The sequence below is a fragment of the Salmo trutta genome, chromosome 2, assembly GCF_901001165.1.
Source record: "Salmo trutta chromosome 2, fSalTru1.1, whole genome shotgun sequence".
NCBI lineage: Eukaryota > Metazoa > Chordata > Actinopteri > Salmoniformes > Salmonidae > Salmo > Salmo trutta.
The window spans coordinates 60,712,530-60,731,036 of NC_042958.1; the positions used below are offsets into that span (position 1 = coordinate 60,712,530).

General features: G+C 42.6%; 2 protein-coding genes across 4 annotated transcripts; one reads left to right on the plus strand and one right to left on the minus strand.

Annotated features, from left to right (window-relative positions):
• Positions 1-1,124: 1,124 nt before the first annotated feature.
• On the minus strand, positions 1,125-18,148 carry chlsn (cholesin). The gene is made up of 6 exons (XM_029709579.1): positions 18,039-18,148; positions 17,563-17,698; positions 17,304-17,438; positions 2,884-3,113; positions 2,526-2,607; positions 1,125-2,154 (listed from the first exon to the last, which is right to left on the minus strand). The coding sequence occupies exons 2-6, from the start codon at positions 17,680-17,682 to the stop codon at positions 1,984-1,986; spliced, it is 738 nt and encodes a 245-aa protein (XP_029565439.1). The 5' UTR covers positions 17,683-17,698; positions 18,039-18,148; the 3' UTR covers positions 1,125-1,983.
• On the plus strand, positions 4,209-16,029 carry LOC115159614 (G-protein coupled estrogen receptor 1). 3 transcript variants are annotated; one of them, XM_029709509.1, is made up of 4 exons: positions 4,209-4,393; positions 12,085-12,133; positions 12,636-13,825; positions 14,439-16,029. In XM_029709509.1, the coding sequence occupies exon 4, from the start codon at positions 14,706-14,708 to the stop codon at positions 15,717-15,719; it is 1,014 nt and encodes a 337-aa protein (XP_029565369.1). In that variant the 5' UTR covers positions 4,209-4,393; positions 12,085-12,133; positions 12,636-13,825; positions 14,439-14,705; the 3' UTR covers positions 15,720-16,029. The 3 variants fall into 3 exon arrangements, with proteins under 3 accessions (XP_029565369.1, XP_029565359.1, XP_029565379.1); XM_029709499.1 differs by lacking the exons at positions 12,085-12,133; positions 12,636-13,825; positions 14,439-16,029 and adding an exon at positions 8,452-9,953; XM_029709519.1 differs by lacking the exons at positions 4,209-4,393; positions 12,085-12,133 and having other exon boundaries at positions 12,469-13,825.
• Positions 18,149-18,507: the final 359 nt, after the last annotated feature.

Consider the following 18,507-nt stretch of genomic DNA (forward strand, 5'->3'; position numbering starts at 1 on the left):
TGGTGCATGTGTAGTGGTGGCCATTCACAGGCATACGCAGTACACCCACCAATGTCTCTACAGATACAGAGTATACTTAAGCAATAAGGCCAGAGGGGGTGTGGTATATGGTCAATATACCACAGCTATGGGCTGTTCATAAGCACGGCACAACGAAGAGTGCCTGGACATAGCCCTTAGCCGTGGCATATTGGCCATATATCACAAACCCACGAGGTGCCTTACTGCTATTATAAACTGGTTACCAACCTAATTAGAGCAGTAAAAATAAATGTTTTGTCACACCGTGGTATACAGTCTGATATGTTGGTAACCAGTTTATAATCAGCCAATCAGCTTTCAGGGCTCAAACCACCCAGTTTATAATCACATTACCATTGAGAATGATTGAACAATTGAACGATTAATCTTAATTCCTATCTCTGCCATTATTTGGTGGAGGGAAGGACCAGCTATAGCTAGCTACACCATATAGACAATTGCTGATAATTAATTCATACTCACTTGATGGCAGAGAGTGATGGTCAAAAGTTGTACTCTAATGCCTGCCTCAGAGAACTTGTTCATAAAGTTGCATTTGAAAACGATAGCTGGTCTGAGGCAGTTTTCTAAATAACTAAGTGCATCGTTAGATCATTTTTTGCCTTCCCGCGTCAACTTTATACACAGAAGGGTCTAAACTACAACTATGCGACAATGAAACAAATTTGAGTTTACGCTTTTTTATCATTAAAAAGCTTTTTATAAAATAGTTTGACAACCCTGTTTGTAAGGTTTTAAGTGATATCAAACTTAAGCATTTATATTTTCCAGTGATGAAGACATGGATGTCTCATGGTAGGGTGGGGTATGGAAAATGGGTGCAAATCTATGGTAGATTTGGTTGATGGTTGATGCTGGACCGGGCCCTGGTCTCTGCTCGGCATTGATCGCAGTCACAACTGAATTTATTAGCCTTTGGCCAAAACACAGGCGAGGCAAACTGCATACTCAAGAAGTAGTCTTGAAGAACTCACTTCAGTTTACCAAAAGTTGCATTGGTTGTACTGCAACAGTGAAACATTGGCTTGATAGCAGTCTAGTGTGCAAGACTTTGAATAAAATGTGTTACTCTTGTTCCAGAATTTCTTTTATACTTCATACTGATTTATTATTTTTGTGGGGGGGAATTCCAAGATATATTCTGTATATAGCCAGACAAACTGTTAAAAAGGCTACATCAGCTCCATCACTGACAGGTCAAACAAACATTGAGGATACAGATGCAGCACAAACGGCCCATCTTCCCCCAGCAAAATTAACAATCTGCTTTAGAATAGAGTACTGTGAAGGGTTAAAGAGGCACTATGCACAAGTTCCTGGTTACTAAAATTCAAATAGTTTTCCTGATTTCAGTTTATGTGACCAAACAAGCAAGTATAGTGTAGAGAATCATTGTACCATCTAAACTGCTGTGAAACATTTTCCATAACCCAAAATATTGTATTTTCAGCTGGTGTACAAAACTGAAAGTAAAAACCGAAACTTAAGCACAGGAAGAATAGCGCACATAGAACAGATCTACTGCTTCTTATACTTGCTTTCATTGCGAATGACAGATCTATAACTCACATTTCTATGTGAATTTGGCAGTGTTGCCCAAAAAGTTACATATTGCAGCTTTAAATGACTCATCTACTGGCAAATGACAAGTTTGATTACATGAAACCATGGATCTATTCACATTACATCATGTCATAACAAAACATACCGCATCACAATACTTAACAGATGTGTGAACATAATATGGAATTCATTGGTATCAAAATCCCAGCAACCATGGATGCTTGCCATTTAATTTTGTATACACAGTGAATATACCACACACTGCATTAATTGAGGAACCAGCAGATAAGATTCTAGTGAACTGAATATTCCCTTTGAGTGTGGTGGTGGGGCTGTGGTGGTATTTGATTGATCATCTAGAATAATGGTAGTGGTTGGTCAGGAAAGCAGCTGGATAATTTCCCTAGCTCTTTGTATCCTCTGCTGGGCATCTGTGTCCTGTTCCCCCTCCCGCACCAATGTCTCAGCCTTCTGCACGGTGGTGTCCCTGGCCCCCCCACGCAGCCCCTCCAGGTAAGACAGAAGCACAGAGAAGTTCTCATCTGGGATCTGTGGAGACAGAGAACGTGATTTTGTCCTTATGTAAGAAAGGTTACGGCCTCATTGACTTCTTAGGATTTTAAAAGAAATAACTACCTAATTAGTATATTATAAAGGCTATACGTTCTATTTCAGGTGAGATACAGGTAAGGGTGTCATAACAGGGAGGGATATTTGCACAGAAAGCCATGTCTGTTAATTGGCAGTTGAAAGGAGACACTCAACACAGATGAGCAACCTCTCCCAACAGGGGGAGCCCTAAGATTGCTCTTTGGGGGTTTAGGTTTGACTACATGCAAGAAAAGTGTTTGTAAAAAGCACAATCAATATCTGATTAGATGGATGAAAAGGGTTTCCACTCAGGTCTTAGGACAGTTTACCTTCTCTGAGTCAAACATGTGCTGTAGTAACCACGTCTGCCTGGTCTTCTGGAACTTCCACTCCTTACGGTTCTCAGCCCAACTGCAAACATGGAGAAAGACAAAATAGATAATAGATCACCTCCAACAAACACCATGCTGTATTTAAGGTTGCTAACAAGCTACATTTTACTGTGATCATCCAGTACTGTAGCAAATTTGATTGCACAGTAGTACTCAATTTGGAATGTGTTTGGGGACATTTATGTCCAACATACAGCAACATCAGCAGTGAAGAGTGCAATAAACAGAAGATATCCGTTTTACTTGAAGTCGCAGTGTGTGGGTGTGATTCATATGGCGCACTCTCCTCACTTACCAGGTAAGGTAGTCTAGCGCCTGTTGGGGAGCAATGGGTTTGGAGGCCTCATCTTTGTCTTCTGTCTTCCCTTCAGCTTTAAGTTGATCCTTTTGCTCCTTTTTCAGAATCTTCTTCATTTTCCTCTCGAGGACTCGTCTCTCCTCTGGACTCAAGTCCTCCTCTCCCTCCATCACTTTATCTTCCTCCTCATCTTCTGCTGCAGCTGGGACTATGATTGGCTCGGGACTCTGCTCAACAAAACCAGAGATAGATTTTTTTATTCATAAAAATAATTTCATAATGGGATTTTTTTAAATCACACTGTCATTATCTCCACAATGTACTGAATAAGATTTTTTTTATATACTTTTATTGGACTTAACTACATATCAGATTCATTTCATATCTCATTCTGCTAAGGGATGGAGGTAAAACATAAGTGAGGGGTGTCTTGCCTCTCAACCTCACCTCTAGTTGGGCTGAGGCTACTTCCTGTCCCTTGGCTGTTCAAGGGCCATTTCCTGTATCTACAGCAAAGTGAGGCCAGCGAGAGACACATTCTGAAGCTCAATATGGTCAACCGCACCTCAGGTTAAATCAGAAGAGCTCCTTCCAACATCCTGTCTCTAGCAAAGTGAAAATAAACAGCCTTCCATCACATGCCAAACGTTACACATGACTTTTCAATTAAAAGAGTCCGTGCAACTTCAGCCGTCTCATTACTGAAATGAATATCATAGTACGGTGAAAGTATATTGAGCCACTTTAAAAGACTAAGGGGTAAGACAATTTCAAGCTGTTAGAACTAAAAGGAGCAAATAGGGAGAGCAGAAGAGAAGGTAAGAGAGCAGAGTGTCGATTCAAGCTACCGCGAGACCAGACACCCTTCAGGCATTTTCCATTTCTGTGTATTTACAGGGGTGAATCTGACGTACACAGTTTGAAATAAGTCCAGTGAAAATAGTTCCATTGATGCTCAGAGAATTTTCCACTGTGAAAATAAGTCAACTGAACTGCTCCACAGATGTAATAATTTTTTTAAAGCCATTGCGTTTCACTGAAACACATTAGGAAAAAGAGGATCTTGCGTCGAGAGGCAAAGGGTACATGTGTCTTTGTACAAGAGAACATTGATGAATTGAAAAGATTTAGCATTTTGGATTTAGTTTCTTAGAAAAGTAAACCCCATTACTTCCAAAAAAGAAAAGTGTAATTCGTATGAAAAACACAGACACCTTCTCAGACAAACTCAAACAAGGGACGTTTCTCTTGTAGGTTTCTATAGTCATAAAAAAAACAAGTGTGGGAGGAAAAGATTTAGATCACGTGGCCACCAAGTCATTCTCAGAATATGCTGGCTGGGTGTAGCCAATAAAAATACAACAACCTCTCCACTGAAACTTGATGACTTGCTCTGCTCGCCTATATCCACGCAACATGCATCAATCCAAGAGAATGAGACTTTAGATCGCCTTGGCAGACAGAGTTAGTGAAAATAAACAGAAGACTCCAGCCGAAAGTGAAAATGGTAAGCGGAAACATTTGTTGCTTTGTGTGCAGTGAGTTCCTTCCTACTCAAAGCAGGGTATGGGGAGGTCTATGTGGTGATAGTCCACAAACCAACGTTTTCTTAGATATTGTCTATGAGAAATAAGGGACTAGGAGGTTCTCTACCCTGCTGAGAGAGCCAACACATAGCTGGCAGTGTGTAGTTTTTATATGTTGGTAAAATTAGCAATTTCTGCTAAACTGAATGACATGGTAACATCCATCTTAGTGTGATGCTCTTTTGGGGAAAGCAGTACTAACCTAAATACTAACTAAATACTAACCACAATACTAACCTAAATGACAGAGTGAAAAGATGAAAGCCTGTACAGAATACAAATATTTCAAAACATGCATCCTGTTTGCAATAAGACACTAAAGTAAAACTGCCAAAAATGTGGCAAAGAAATGAACTTTATGTCCTGAATACAAAGTGTTATGTTTGGGGCAAATCCAACACAACCTGCGTTTAATTTGAGCCAGATCCTGCACCACTCAGTTTTGGACTGTTTCGTTCTGGGAACCCATTTGCCAGGATCCGGTGCCTTTCTTGGCATGAAAAATTCATTTTCAGAGTTTGCAATGTAAAAGTTATGATTAAAGCAATCACAGGTAATTCAAGTTGCCTCTGTAATTCTCCTACTACCCAAATAACATAATGTGAAAACGTGCCTGATATTTTCAGAATTGACTTGGACCGGCCTGGGTTTATGCAACATCGCAGCCTATAGACCGCCGCATGGCCATTGCTGTGGTGAGAGAGAAGCGCCTCTGTATCTCTCAGAACTAGAATGACATTAACTTACTGTCACGTCCTGACCAGTAGAGGGGGTAGTTGGGTCAGGACGTGGCAGAAGGGAGTGTGTTTGTTATTGTTTCATTGATTTTGGCCGTGTGACTTCCAATCAAGCACAGCTGTAGAGGGTTGTGGTTGATTGGGAGTCACACATAAGGTGCCTACTTTGCCTTGTGGGGTTGTGGGTGGTTGTTTTTTGCACTGCTTTTATAGCCTGCAGAACTGTCACTGGTGTCACCCTTTTGTGTTGTTCCTGTGGATGCTCTACTCCTTTTGTTGGGTAATAAAAAATGAGTATTCACATACCTGCTGCGCCTTGGTTCATTTCAGAAGACAGCAGTTACACTTATATGATCTCTCTCCCGCTCTCTGACAGACATGAGGCTGCAACTCTCTTCTCTCCAGTGTTGCATTTCATAATTCATTTCATAATAGAATCATAGCCACGGCAACGATGCTAGAGGTGACATAACACCCCATATAAACTGAAATACATTTGCCAAAGTTATATAGAATTACTTCTGTCTGTTCAGAAATAAAGTCTATAATTTAGCCACAGAGGATAAATAGCTTTAAAATAATAATAATAATAATAATAATAATGTATTGCCTAGCTGTGGGTTGTGCGTAGCCCAATCAAAAGGCATGCCTACAGTTGGGAACGTGCGGCAAATCGGTCAGTGAGCAGCATTCAAACAAAACAGGCCTTTTGCAATATTTCAACGACATTGATTTACAAAGTAAAACGAGAGAGGCTTCAGCCATCGCCGGTGAGTGAGATGCGCATCGTTGGGTGAGTCAGTGAAACTGGAAATCTTTTTTTACACACCTAGGTCTAGGCTATTGATGTATTGAAGTTTTTTTTTCTTGATCTCAGATTCTCAGTGTCAAAGTAGACTGTCATTCCGATCATTTGTGAGGTATAAACAAAAAAAAATCTGCTCAAATCTTAAGTAATCTAAAATGATATTGAATTGCGTGAAATTAGTCTATGACAAGTCACTTCAAATCGGCTTGAAAATCTATGGCAAGACTCGAAAACGGCTGTCTAACAATGATCAACAACCAACCTGACAGAGCTTGAAGAATTTTAAAGAAAGTGCAAATATTGTACAATCCAGGTGTGCAAAGCTCTTAGAGACTTACCCAGAAATACTCACAGCTGTAATCACTGCCAAAGGTGATTCTAACATGTATTGACTCAGGGGTGTAAATACTTATGTAAATGAGATTTCTGTATTTCATTTTCAATAAATTAAGAACAATTTCTAAAAACATGTTTTCACTGTCATTATGGGGTATTACGTGTTGATGGGTGTGAACAAAAAAAAATTATTCATAAAAATGTTGAATTCAGGCTGTAACAACAAAATGTTGAATAAGTCCATGGGTATGAATACTTTCGGAAGGCACTGTAGCTGGTTAAAGCATTGAACCGACTTTGTAATAAACTCAGCAAAAAAAGACATGTCCCTTTTTCAGGACCCTGTCTTTCAAAGATAATTCGTAAAAATCCAAATAACTTCACAGATCTTCATTGTAAAGGGTTTAAACACGGTTTCCAATACTTTTTCAATGAACCATAAACAATTAATGAACATGCACCTGTGGAACGGTCGTTAAGACACTAACAGCTTACAGACGGTAGGCAACTAAGGTTATGAAAACTTAGGACACTAAAGAGGCCTTTCTACAGACTCTGAAAAACCAAAAGAAAGATGCCCAGGGTCCCTGCTCATCTGCGTGAACGTGCCTTAGGCATGCTGCAAGGAGGCATGAGGACTGCAGATGTGGCCAGGGCAATAAATTGCAATGTCCGGACTGTGAGACACCTAAGACAGCGCTACAGGGAGACAGGACGGACAGCTGATCGTCCTCGCAGTGGCAGACCACGTGTAACAACACCTGCACAGGATCGGTACATCCGAACATCACTCCTGCGGGACAGGTACAGGATGGCAACAACAACTGCCCGAGTTACACCAACAACGCACAATCCCTCTATCAGTGCTCAGACTGTCTGCAATAGGCTGAGAGAGGCTGGACTGAGGGCTTGTAGGCCTGTTGTAAAGCAGGTCCTCACCAGACATCACTGGCAACAACATTGCCTATGGGCACAAACCCACCGTCGCTGGACCAGACAGGACTGGCAAAAAGCGCTCTTCACTGACGAGTCGCGGTTTTGTCTCACCAGGGGTGATGGTCGGATTTGCGTTTATCGTCGAAGGAATGAGCGTTACACCGAGGCCTGTACTCTGGAGCGAGATGGATTTGGAGGGTCTGTCATGGTCTGGGGCGGTGTGTCACAGCATCATCGGACTGAACTTGTTGTCATTGCAGGCAATCTCAACGCTGTGTGTTACAGGGAAGACATTCTCCTCTCTCATGTGGTACCCTTCCTGCAGGCTCATCCTGAAATGACCCTCCAGCATGACAATGCCACCAGCCATACTGCTCATTCTGTGCGTGATTTCCTGCAACACAGGAATGTCAGTGTTCTGTCACGACCAGCGAAGAGCCCGAATCTCAATCCCATTGAGCACGTCTGGGACCTGTTGGATCGGAGGGTGAGGGCTAGGGCCATTCGCCCCAGAAATGTCCGGAAACTTGCAGGTGCCTTGGTGGAAGAGTGGGGTAACATCTCACAGCAAGAAATGGCAAATCTTATGCAGTCCATGAGGAGGAGATGCACTGCAGTACTTAATGCAGCTGGTGGCCACACCAGATACTGACTTACTTTTGACCCCCCCTTTGTTCAGGGACACATTATTCCACTTCTGTTAGTCACATGTCTGTGGAACTTGTTCAGTTTATGTCTCAGTTGTTGAATCTTGTTATGTTCATACAAATACTTACACATGTTAAGTTTGCTGAAAATAAACGCAGTTGACAGTGAGAGAACATTTTTTTTTTTTGCTGAGTTTATAACTCCCCTGGATACCAGCCCAAACACATTCAGTAACACCCTGTGAAATCACACAAGGCTTCCGACACCGGTTTTGATATTTCTTCATATCTATACGTTTCATTAACTCTTTATTTGGTGTGACTGTATTGGCGTTGTTTATAATGTCGTCTTTGGTGTGTAACTGCAGGAACAAAGCAAATGCTCAGTGACTGAACATTAGATGGTCATGTTGTAACTGGAACAGTGTTGTGTAATCTCATCAATGAAAATTGGATTGTGTACTCTCTTATTGTTCTAAATTGCCATGTGTTCTTTTTTCCTCATTGGACACAAGGCAAATCAAACAGACTTTCTGCCCCAGACTGAGATGAGCACCGACATGCAACCCTTCAACATCACCTCAACATCCAGCCCCTTGAACACCTCAGACTTCATTTCCAAAATCGCAGCCAACGACCTGACATCCAGGGCCAACTACGTCTATGCCCTCTGTGCCGTGCTGGGCTTGGCCTCGGCATGCATTCTACTCTACGGCTTAATTCGGTCCTACAGAGCCCAGAGGCACCTGGCCTGGCTGGACTCCCTGCTCTGGGCCTTTTCCAGCTCCCAGCTCCTTCTCTTGCTCCTCTCCCTCTCTTCCGTAGCACACCGGCCCAGCTACCTGGTGACGACACACGTCGGCTGTGCTGCGCTCGCCTTCACCGTCAACATGGCATCCCTCTGCGGGCTGTTGCTCCTGGTGTTCATGGGATACGCCCTGACCTTCGACACCCCAACTCACGCCCTGCTGAAGAGGCCTGGGGTCTGTGTGGCTCTGGTGGTCCTGGTTTCTATCCTGTGCTCCTTGGTGCTGGCCAAACTCCGAGGCCCCCCCCAGGAACTGCATTTGGAGGGCATATGTATTATAGACCCAGCTGAGGCAGGAAGGTCTTATGCCATGGCGAAGCTTTGTCTAGGGCTCCTAATTCCCTACCTCCTCCTGCTGGGGCTCCTGACAGGCGGCTGCGTCCGCCAATGGAAATCCAGCAGCCGGTTCCTCTCCGGATCAGAGGAAGGTCCAGTGTTCCTGGCAGTGGCTGTGGTGATATTTGTATGTCAGCTATTCCATGGCATTGTGCTGGTGAGGGGGGCAGGGATGCAGCAGGCTGGTGATCTCAGCTATCACGAGAGGGCGTTCATGCATGTGTCCGAGTTTGTGATGTTCTCTGGGAGTTGTGTGTGTCTAGTGTTAGTGCTCCTGCTGCATAGGCCGTGCAGAGAGAGCCTTCTGGAGGTGACAAGGCAGCTCCGCGACTGCTGCCGGGGCCTGGGGGGCCGACAGACCCACAGACAGATCATGGCCCCCCATATTGAGATCACTGACACTCAGGACTATAACCCTTAGGTCAATAACCATCTCAGACATTCTGGATTCAGGAATATTATGCCTTTTTTAAGACCGCCAAATCTATCCTTATAAGCGTTGATTCATATATATTAGAAGCTGACAGCAGATAACTTAAAAGCAAGGCTACATTCTGGAAGTTTACTTGCTGATCGTTTACATTTAATTTTGGCTTGAATTTGAAGACTGTAAATAGTGTTATTCAGTTTTGTTTTCCAATGTACTTTTTTGTAACTTTTTCAACCTAACGATTATAATCGTATTTCATGTATGATCAGCGTACTGTTACTTCACCAACCAACCGACTTTAGTATGTGATTTTTTTCTTCTTCTGTGAATCGAACGATGTCTGTACATTTCATTGGTGACTTTTCAAATATGATGATAGTGAAATTGCAAACGACTTAGAGTAAAACGAAGTTGTGCACTGACAAATAAACCATTAACAATCATTGGCAAGACTATTTCTACTAATTCAACTGACATTATGTGCTACTGTTTCTACACTTAGACTTGCTATTTGACACACCCCTCTTCCAAGAAACAGACAGTGGTTGTGTTGGCATAAACATGTTTTACACAAAAACCCATTCAAACTCAATGTCACAATATGACAACTGAATAGTGGGAAAACACCTTACATAGGAAATACAGTGCATTCGGAAAGTCTTCAGACCTTCCCTTTTACCAAGTTACAGCCTTATTCTAAAATTGATTAAATTATATTTTTATTGTCATCAATCTACACACAAAACCCCATAATGACAAAGCAAAAACAGGTTTTAGACATTTTTGCAATGTACTAGAAATAAAAAACTGAAATAGCTGATTTACATAAGTATTCAGAGCCTTTGGTATAAGCCTCGAAATTGAGCTCAGGTGCATCCTGTTTCCATTGATCATCCTTGAGATGTTTCTACAACTTGATTGGAGTCCACCTGTAGTAAATTAAATTGATTTAATTAATTGGACATGATTTGCAAAGGCACAGACCAGTCTATAGAAAGTCCCACAGTTGACAGTGCATGTCAGATCAAAAACCAAGCCATGAGGTCGAAGGAATTGTCCATAGAGATCTGAGACAGTATTGTGTCGAGGCACAGATCTGGAGAAGGGTACCAAAACATTTCTGCAGCATTGAAGGTCCCCAAGAACACAGTGGCCTCCATCATTCTTAAACCAAGACTCTTCCTAGAGCTGGTCACCTGGCCAAACTGAGCAATCGTGGGAGAAGGGCTTTGGTCAGGGAAGTGACCAAGAACCCGATGATCACCCTGACAAAGCTCCAGAGGTCCTCTGTGGAGATGGGAGAACCTTCCAGAAGGACAACCATCTCTGCAGAACTCCACCAATCAGGCCTTTATGGTAGAGTGGCCAGACGGAAGACACTCCTCAGTAAAAGGCACATGACAGCCTGCTTGGAGTTTGTCAAAAGGCACCTAAAGGACTCTGACCATGAGAAACAAGATTCTCTGGTCTGATGAAACCAAGATTGAACTCTTTGGCCTGAATGCCAAGCGTCACGTCTGGAGGAAACCTGGCACCATCCTTACGGTGAAGTATGGTGATGGCAGCATCACGCTGTGGGGATGTTTTTCAGCGGCAGGGACTGGGAGACTATTCAGGATCGAGGGAAAGATGAATGGAGCAAAGTACAGAGAGGTCCTTGATGAAAACCTGCTCCAGAGTGCTCAGGACTTCAGACTGGGGCGAAGGTTCACCTTCCAACAGCACAACAACCCTAAGCACACAGCCAAGACAACGCAGGAGTGGCTTTGGGACAAGTCTCTGAATGTCCTTGGAGTGGCCCAACCAGAGCCCGGACTTGAACCCAATCAAACATCTCTGGAGAGACCTGAAAATAGCTGTGCAGCGACACTCCCCATCCAACCTGTCAGAGCTTGAGAGGATCTGTAGATAAGAGTGGGAGAAACTCCCCAAATACACCTGTGCCAGGCTTGTAGCGTCATACCCAAGAAGACTCAAGGCTGTAATCGCTGCCAAAGGTGCTTCAACAAAATACTGAGTAAAGGGTCTGAAATCTTATGTAAATGTGATTTCTCAATTTTTTTTTATATAAATGTGCAAAAAAATTATACAAATCTGTTTTTGCTTTGTCATTACGGAGCAATGTGTGTAGATTGAGGGGGGAAAAAAACAATTTAATCAATTATAGAATAAGGCTGTAACATAACAAAATGTGGAAAAACTCAAGGGGCCTGAATACTTTCCCGAATGCACTGTATTTACTAAAGGAATGTACTAAAGAGAAGCTTGCCAAAACATTGGTGTAAGTTTCTTTTGGACTGGATATAGTTCATGCATCCTATGGTAGTAATCAGTGGCGTGATGAAGAAAATGTCAAATCTTAGCAGCCAGGGGCTTCCTGTTCATAGATGGCAGAGACTCATCTAAAAATGGATTGGCAAACTCAGATATATTTAAATAGAGATCTCACAAGAACATTTCCAACAGTGAAAACATGTCCTTCAGTTGTGTTGAGTAGGTGATGGCATAACCCACTCTCCCCTATATAAAGTTAATTTGAGCCAAAGAGTTAATTGAGCCATGCCTTGTTTCTAGGAAGCCATACACAAAATGGAGTCTGAAGGAAGAAACCACATGGATAGAGGTAAGCAAGTTTAGTCCAAAATGATTTTCAGAAAATCAAATTAATTGGTGTTATGGGTTTCATGATGCTTGTATCTAAACCAAAGGTGATTGTTTTATAACATCAGTTGGGGACTCTTATCAGCTACAAGGTAGCCTAGTGGTTAGAGCGTTGGGCCAGTAATTGAAAGCTTGCTAGATCGAATCCTCGACCTGACATGCTAAAAGTCTGCCATTCTGCCCCTGAACAAGGCAGTTAACCCACTGTTCCTAGGCCGTCATTGTAAATAAGAACTTGTTCTTCACTGACTTGCCTAGTTAAATAAAAAATGAGGTTCTAAGCCTAGCATGAAAGTGCATCCTTGTAGCTGTGTGGGATAATTATAGTAAAAATGTTTGCCTTGGGGTAAGTTGAGCAAATGGTCACCATACTAATGATACAATTGTCTGTTTTATGCACACTATTTTTGCAACGTGTCATGGATATGAACAACAAAATATATTGTGCATTTTTATGGTTTCAGAGCAGCCGTCATCATGCCCTACGTATACAAACGCAAAACAAGCAAAAGTCTAGCCCCCCTTGTGGTTCTTGAGAGAGCAGCTAAGGAAGTGAGAGAAGGGAAAAAGTACATTCGAGTAACAGCAAAGGGATACAATTTTTAACTGAATGACACTGAAGAGGAACATTGACAGAAAAAAGAAAACATACACCTGTGCGAAAGAGGATATGATAGAGTAGCAGGGTCTTATCTGATCTCACTGACCAGTTTTATGGGCTTATTCGTCTCAAATGCAGAGAACTTGCCCACGAATTGGCACATCGAAATAACATCCATGTCCCAGACAACTGGTGAAGAAATGGAAGGGTAAGTGATATTGAACATAAAATGTATGCCTACATTCAGATATAGATCTAAGATATACCACACCCCCATTCCATGAATTAAACTTTGACCTACCACTACCATCACAGACAACCACCATCCACTTACCAAGATGGCTCAACTTACCCTGTCCCTATGCCCAACTTACCCCGTACACAGAGACCCCTTATTGGACAAGCTATGTTTTCAAAACTGTTATGTTTACATCATGAAATCGCATTTCCAGGGATAAACAACATCCTGAAATTTATGTAGATATCTTTGTTAGAAATAACACTATAGTTCCCTTGACGTTGAATGTAAAAAATGGCTCAACATACCCTACTCTCCACCACAGCATACCAGTTCTGCCATCCATCTTGTTTTGTGTAAATATGAGGCAGTTTCCAGTTTCCCCATAAGTTACCCATACCCAGTGACTCCCTTATTTATATATTTGAACATTCTACATAATGATCCACCCTTCATGCATGGATGATTATACTTGAATAAAAATTCCTTCCATAGAGCAAAAACAGTAAAACTGTGTAAAAAAATCATTAAGAACCAGTCTCAAGTAACAGAAAACAGTAGAGAAGACCGGCTATAGCTGAGGACAACAGCAGAGAGAGAGAGGACTGTTTGCATACATCTCTATCTTACGCTGAGGAGCGGGTGACGTCAAATGACTTGGGGGATGAGCCAGTAAGGAAAGTCTACACAGCCTCAGTCGTTGGAAGCTAATGAGAATTGATTGGTGATGGTTGTTATACCTCTACACTGACAGAGAAAGATCTCGACATGAGCTATACATTCTGGTAATGAAAACAACACAGGAAGTCAACAATGTAAGTTTGCTTTTCCTCTTACCTCACCCTCTAAAGGGCAAGTGCTTCAGACTGGCTTAAGAGTGAGTCAGTCAAGCTCTTAAGTTAGGACAAGAGAGACAACAATCCATAGTTTAAAAAAATATATTTAAAAAATTGTTCAGCTAATGCCAGAAAGCCAATACCAAGTATTTAGCTGATCATGTTAAAATACTCTGTTCAAGTTGTCTTTAGTATAGAAGATGTTGGATCTTTTTTCAGGCTGCATGACGAGAATAACTTTCTCTTATATGGTAAAGATATTGCCATAGAAATGTCCTCATCAGCCACTGTACAGGTAGTGTGCAGTTCCAGTTACTTTTGTTCCAAAATGTTTACTACTGCATACATTTTCATGCGTTAATTTATGCTAGTTCACACATCTGCAAGGACGAAGGACAAATCTTCTCAGATAAATAATGATTAAGTAATTATTTTTGTTGTTACTTAAACCAACTGAAGGGCACTGATACTACTGCACTGTTGGAGCTAGGCGCACAAGCATTTCACTACACCCGCAATAACATCTGATAAATATGTGTATGTGACCAATAACATTTGATTTTACCCATTTCATTATTTATCTCCTTCCTAGCACCGTGAGTGAGCCATCAACCCTTCAACCTGAACCAAGAGAGTGTGTTTCTAAAAGGCACTGTAACTATTTGTGTCCAAACGCCAACACACCTTTGAGTGAGAAACAAAGAGACTATCAGCAGTGGTTATTATTGATGTGGGATTTTTACCTGGCAACAACTCCTTGATACCCATTGTAAATTACAACTTGGGGCTAGAGTTCAACTGCAGGCTCAAAATGACAGCTTGTAACATTTGACAGACAGACACCAGACCAGACAATGACATGGAGGTGCGCACGTACATGGACTATCCCGTTGCGATTTATAGCAACGTCACAGAGCAGTTGAATGGCTCCTCAGCCACCTCATCTGGGCTGGCAGGAGAGGAACCTGACCCCCACCAGCATTACACCATCAGCGTCTTCCTCTCCTGCCTCTACACAATCTTCCTTTTCCCAGTGGGCTTCATCGGGAACGTCCTCATCCTGGCCGTCAACCTGAGCCACAAGGGCCGCATGACCGCCCCCGACCTTTACTTTGTCAACCTGGCGGCTGCCGACCTGGTCCTGGTGGCTGACTCCCTGATCGAGGTGTTCAACCTTAGCGAGCACTACTATGACATGGCTGCCCTGTGCACCTTCATGGCCCTGTTCCTGCAGGTCAACATGTACAGCAGCGTCTTCTTCCTGACCTGGATGAGCTTCGACCGGTTTGTGGTGCTGGCGGGCTCAATGAGTCTGGGCAGGAGCATGCCCCGGGCCCGTCTGACCTGCTGCCTGATCTGGGTGACCTCCGCCCTGTTCACCCTGCTGCCCTTCACCGTGGCCCAGGTGCAGCACGCCGGGGAGCTCCACTTCTGCTTCGCGAACGTATCCCAGATCCAGTGGCTGGAGGTTACGCTGGGCTTCCTGCTGCCCTTCTGCGTGCTGGGCCTCTGCTACTGGAGGATCGCCCTGGTTCTGGTGAGCGCTCAAAGGGAGCACAGTGGGCTGCAGCGGCGGCCACAGAAGCGGAAGGCTTTGAGGATGATTTCTGCGGCCGTGTTGGTGTTCTTCGCCTGCTGGTTACCGCAGAACATGTTTGTCAGCGTGCACCTGCTGAGAGGCGATGTGGATGGAACGCTGTGGCATGACTACCCTCTGACGGCCCACATGGTCAACCTGGCTGCCTTCTCCAACAGCTGCCTCAACCCCCTGGTCTACAGCTTCCTGGGGGAGACCTTCCAGGACAAGCTAAGGAGCTTCATCAAGGAAAACATCAGCTGGGCCAAGTTAGACAGCTCCTGCTGGAGTAGCTAGCCCCTCTGGCCTACCCACTGCAAGCTCCTGCCCCTGTCCCATACTTAAAAGTACCAGTCCCATCACACAACCTCTCCAAAGCTCCTGCTGCCTCTACAAACCAGCCATCCATCCTTCAAATCAAAACTCACCAACATGCGTGTGCCCTGGACAGCTAAGTGGTGTGTCTGATTTCAATCACTTTCTGACCTCACTCCCTTTGACTTACACAAATCAGTTGGTCAAATGTTTGTCCTGCCAGAGCTGCCACGGTCAACTGTAAGTGCTGTTATTGTGAAGTGGAAACGTCTAGGAGCAACAACGGCTCAGCCGCTCACAGAATGGGACCGAGTGCTGAAGTGCGTAGCGTGTAAAAATCATCTGTCCTCGGTTGCAACACTCACTACCGAGTTCCAAACTGCCTCTGGAAGCAATGTCAGCACAAGGAATGTTCGTCGGGAGCTTCATGAAATGTGTTTCCATGGCCGAGCAGCAGCACGATTCTGTGCTTCCAACATTGTGGCAACTGTTTATGGAAGGACCTTTCCTGTTTCAGCATGACAATGCCCATCTGCACAAAGCAAGGTCCATACGGAAATGGTTTGTTGAGATCGGTGTGGAAGAACTTGACTGGCCTGCACAGAGCCCTGACCTCAAACCAATCGAACACCTTTGGGATGAATTGGAACGCCAACTGCTTACCAGGCCTGAGTTCAGTGCCCGAACTCACTACTGCTCTTGTGGCTGAATGGAAGCTTACAAACAGGGTTGTCAAACTATTTTCTTGAAACATTTTTCTTTGTCATTTTAAACTTTAACGTCTAAAAAAAGCTTCAACTCTGATTTTCTTCATTTTCGCATATTTTATAGTTTAGACCCATTTTAGATAATCTGAGGTGTTTGTTGTGTCCGCCATCGGTTGAGACAGCATGAAGCTTGAATAAGGGTGGGTGTCATTTCAATCGTAGAAATAGAATTCATAGAATGGATATATCCCGTCAGACCACTACAATTTAGCTAGTACATCACTGAAATATAAAATAAATGGACATTTAGAACTTCCAATTACTACCACAAAGATGGGTGCCAGTCCACCCATCGTCAAATGTCTACTTAAATGGAAATGTATATTCTATTATCTTTATTTCTATGATTCCAACAGGTTTCCTAGAGAAGATTGAAGGTGTAATTTAAAATTGATATTCCCATTCAAATAAACATTCTCTGATGTGTGGACCTCCAACTATCTTTGTGCTACCATTTGAAAGTAAAAATGTTTCAATTTTATTCCCATTTTAGAACATTTATCAGCCAAAACATGACACCCACCACCCTGTATTGAAAGGCATGCTGTGTCTCAACTGATGGCGAGCACAACAAAAATACCTCAGATGATGTAAAATAGGGTCTAACCTGCAAAATGAGTAACAGAGTGTTCAGATAATTGTATAATTATTAAAAATATATATATATATATATCTGATCACTTCCATGGGCAAATATGTGTAGAAAGCTTTGTGTGTGTGTGGCCCCATCTAGAGGTGTCACCATACAACATTTTTTCTGTAAATGAAATGAATAAAGCAGGAATATATAGCAGTTTACCCCAGTAGTTTTGTTTTTCTTCTTCCGCTTCTTTTCCTTCTGTGCATCATCTGCTGGTTGTTTGCGTTTCTTTGAATTTGTCACCACGTCCTCTGAAGTATTCTTTGACACTGTGGGGACTGGTATAGGAGCCTCCTTGGAATGTGCAAGACCTTATTTAATATCTCATCATGATGAGCTCAGCTTACAAGAAATGTCATGACATATGACTCTTTGCAATCATTTTTTTAAATGTTTAAATCACTGTTACCATACTTGCCTCAATGTAAGTATTTTTCCTTTTCTTTTTCACTTTGCTTTCATCAATGCAGACATTTCTCTCATTTGAATTCAACTTCTTCCTTTTGGGTTCTGATTCACATGATTTACTCTTTGCCATGATAACCAACGTGTTCCTGAAACATAATTGCATCGTTAGCTAGCTTCACAGTACAGTGTTGGACAATGGACATCCTGACATATCTGTCAAGGTAAAAGGCATGACTCTCATATGACGTTTAGCTACAATTTTACTTAGAAAACTAGCTCATTATTACTAGCTATGATGCTTACACTGACTAGCTAGCTAGCTATTGTAACGTTAGCTATCAACAGTGCTAATTACACCACAATAACGTTATAAGCTTGCCATTTAGTTTAAGCATCTTTGACATGCTTTATTGTTTCATGTTAGCAAAAATTACAGCAGGTTACACTCAAAAGATGTTAATAACTTACTAATAAGAATAAACTTACTGTAACAGAATAACTGTACTCGCGTTGACCTCAGCAGCATGAACACCAACATGCGTTGTGTGAATCAGGAAGTGTTGTCGCTTAGTTTGTTGTGATTGGTCAAATAGTCATTTCAGTTCGGTGATTGGTGATTTGAGATTAGTTACGTTCCTAAGTGTGCTGGGACTTGTAGTCTCAAGGTGAATGCTCTTGCAATTACAAAAGATGACAATATTGTCCAACATTTTATGCAAGCACAGTATATTGCATTTGTGATCTTTAGCATTTAGGATTATAGTATAAAATTCAAAGGCCTCTTCCTCTCGAACATCTCGCAAACGAATTTCTTGACGGACACAATGCATTGCACAAGGAAATCAAAGATGTATTATAACTAAACCCAAGATAGACCAAAGCCTGTCGTTTCCAATGGGAGTTGGGCAGGGCCAAGCAAAAGCTAGCGAGAATTTATTTGCATATTTCCGATAGG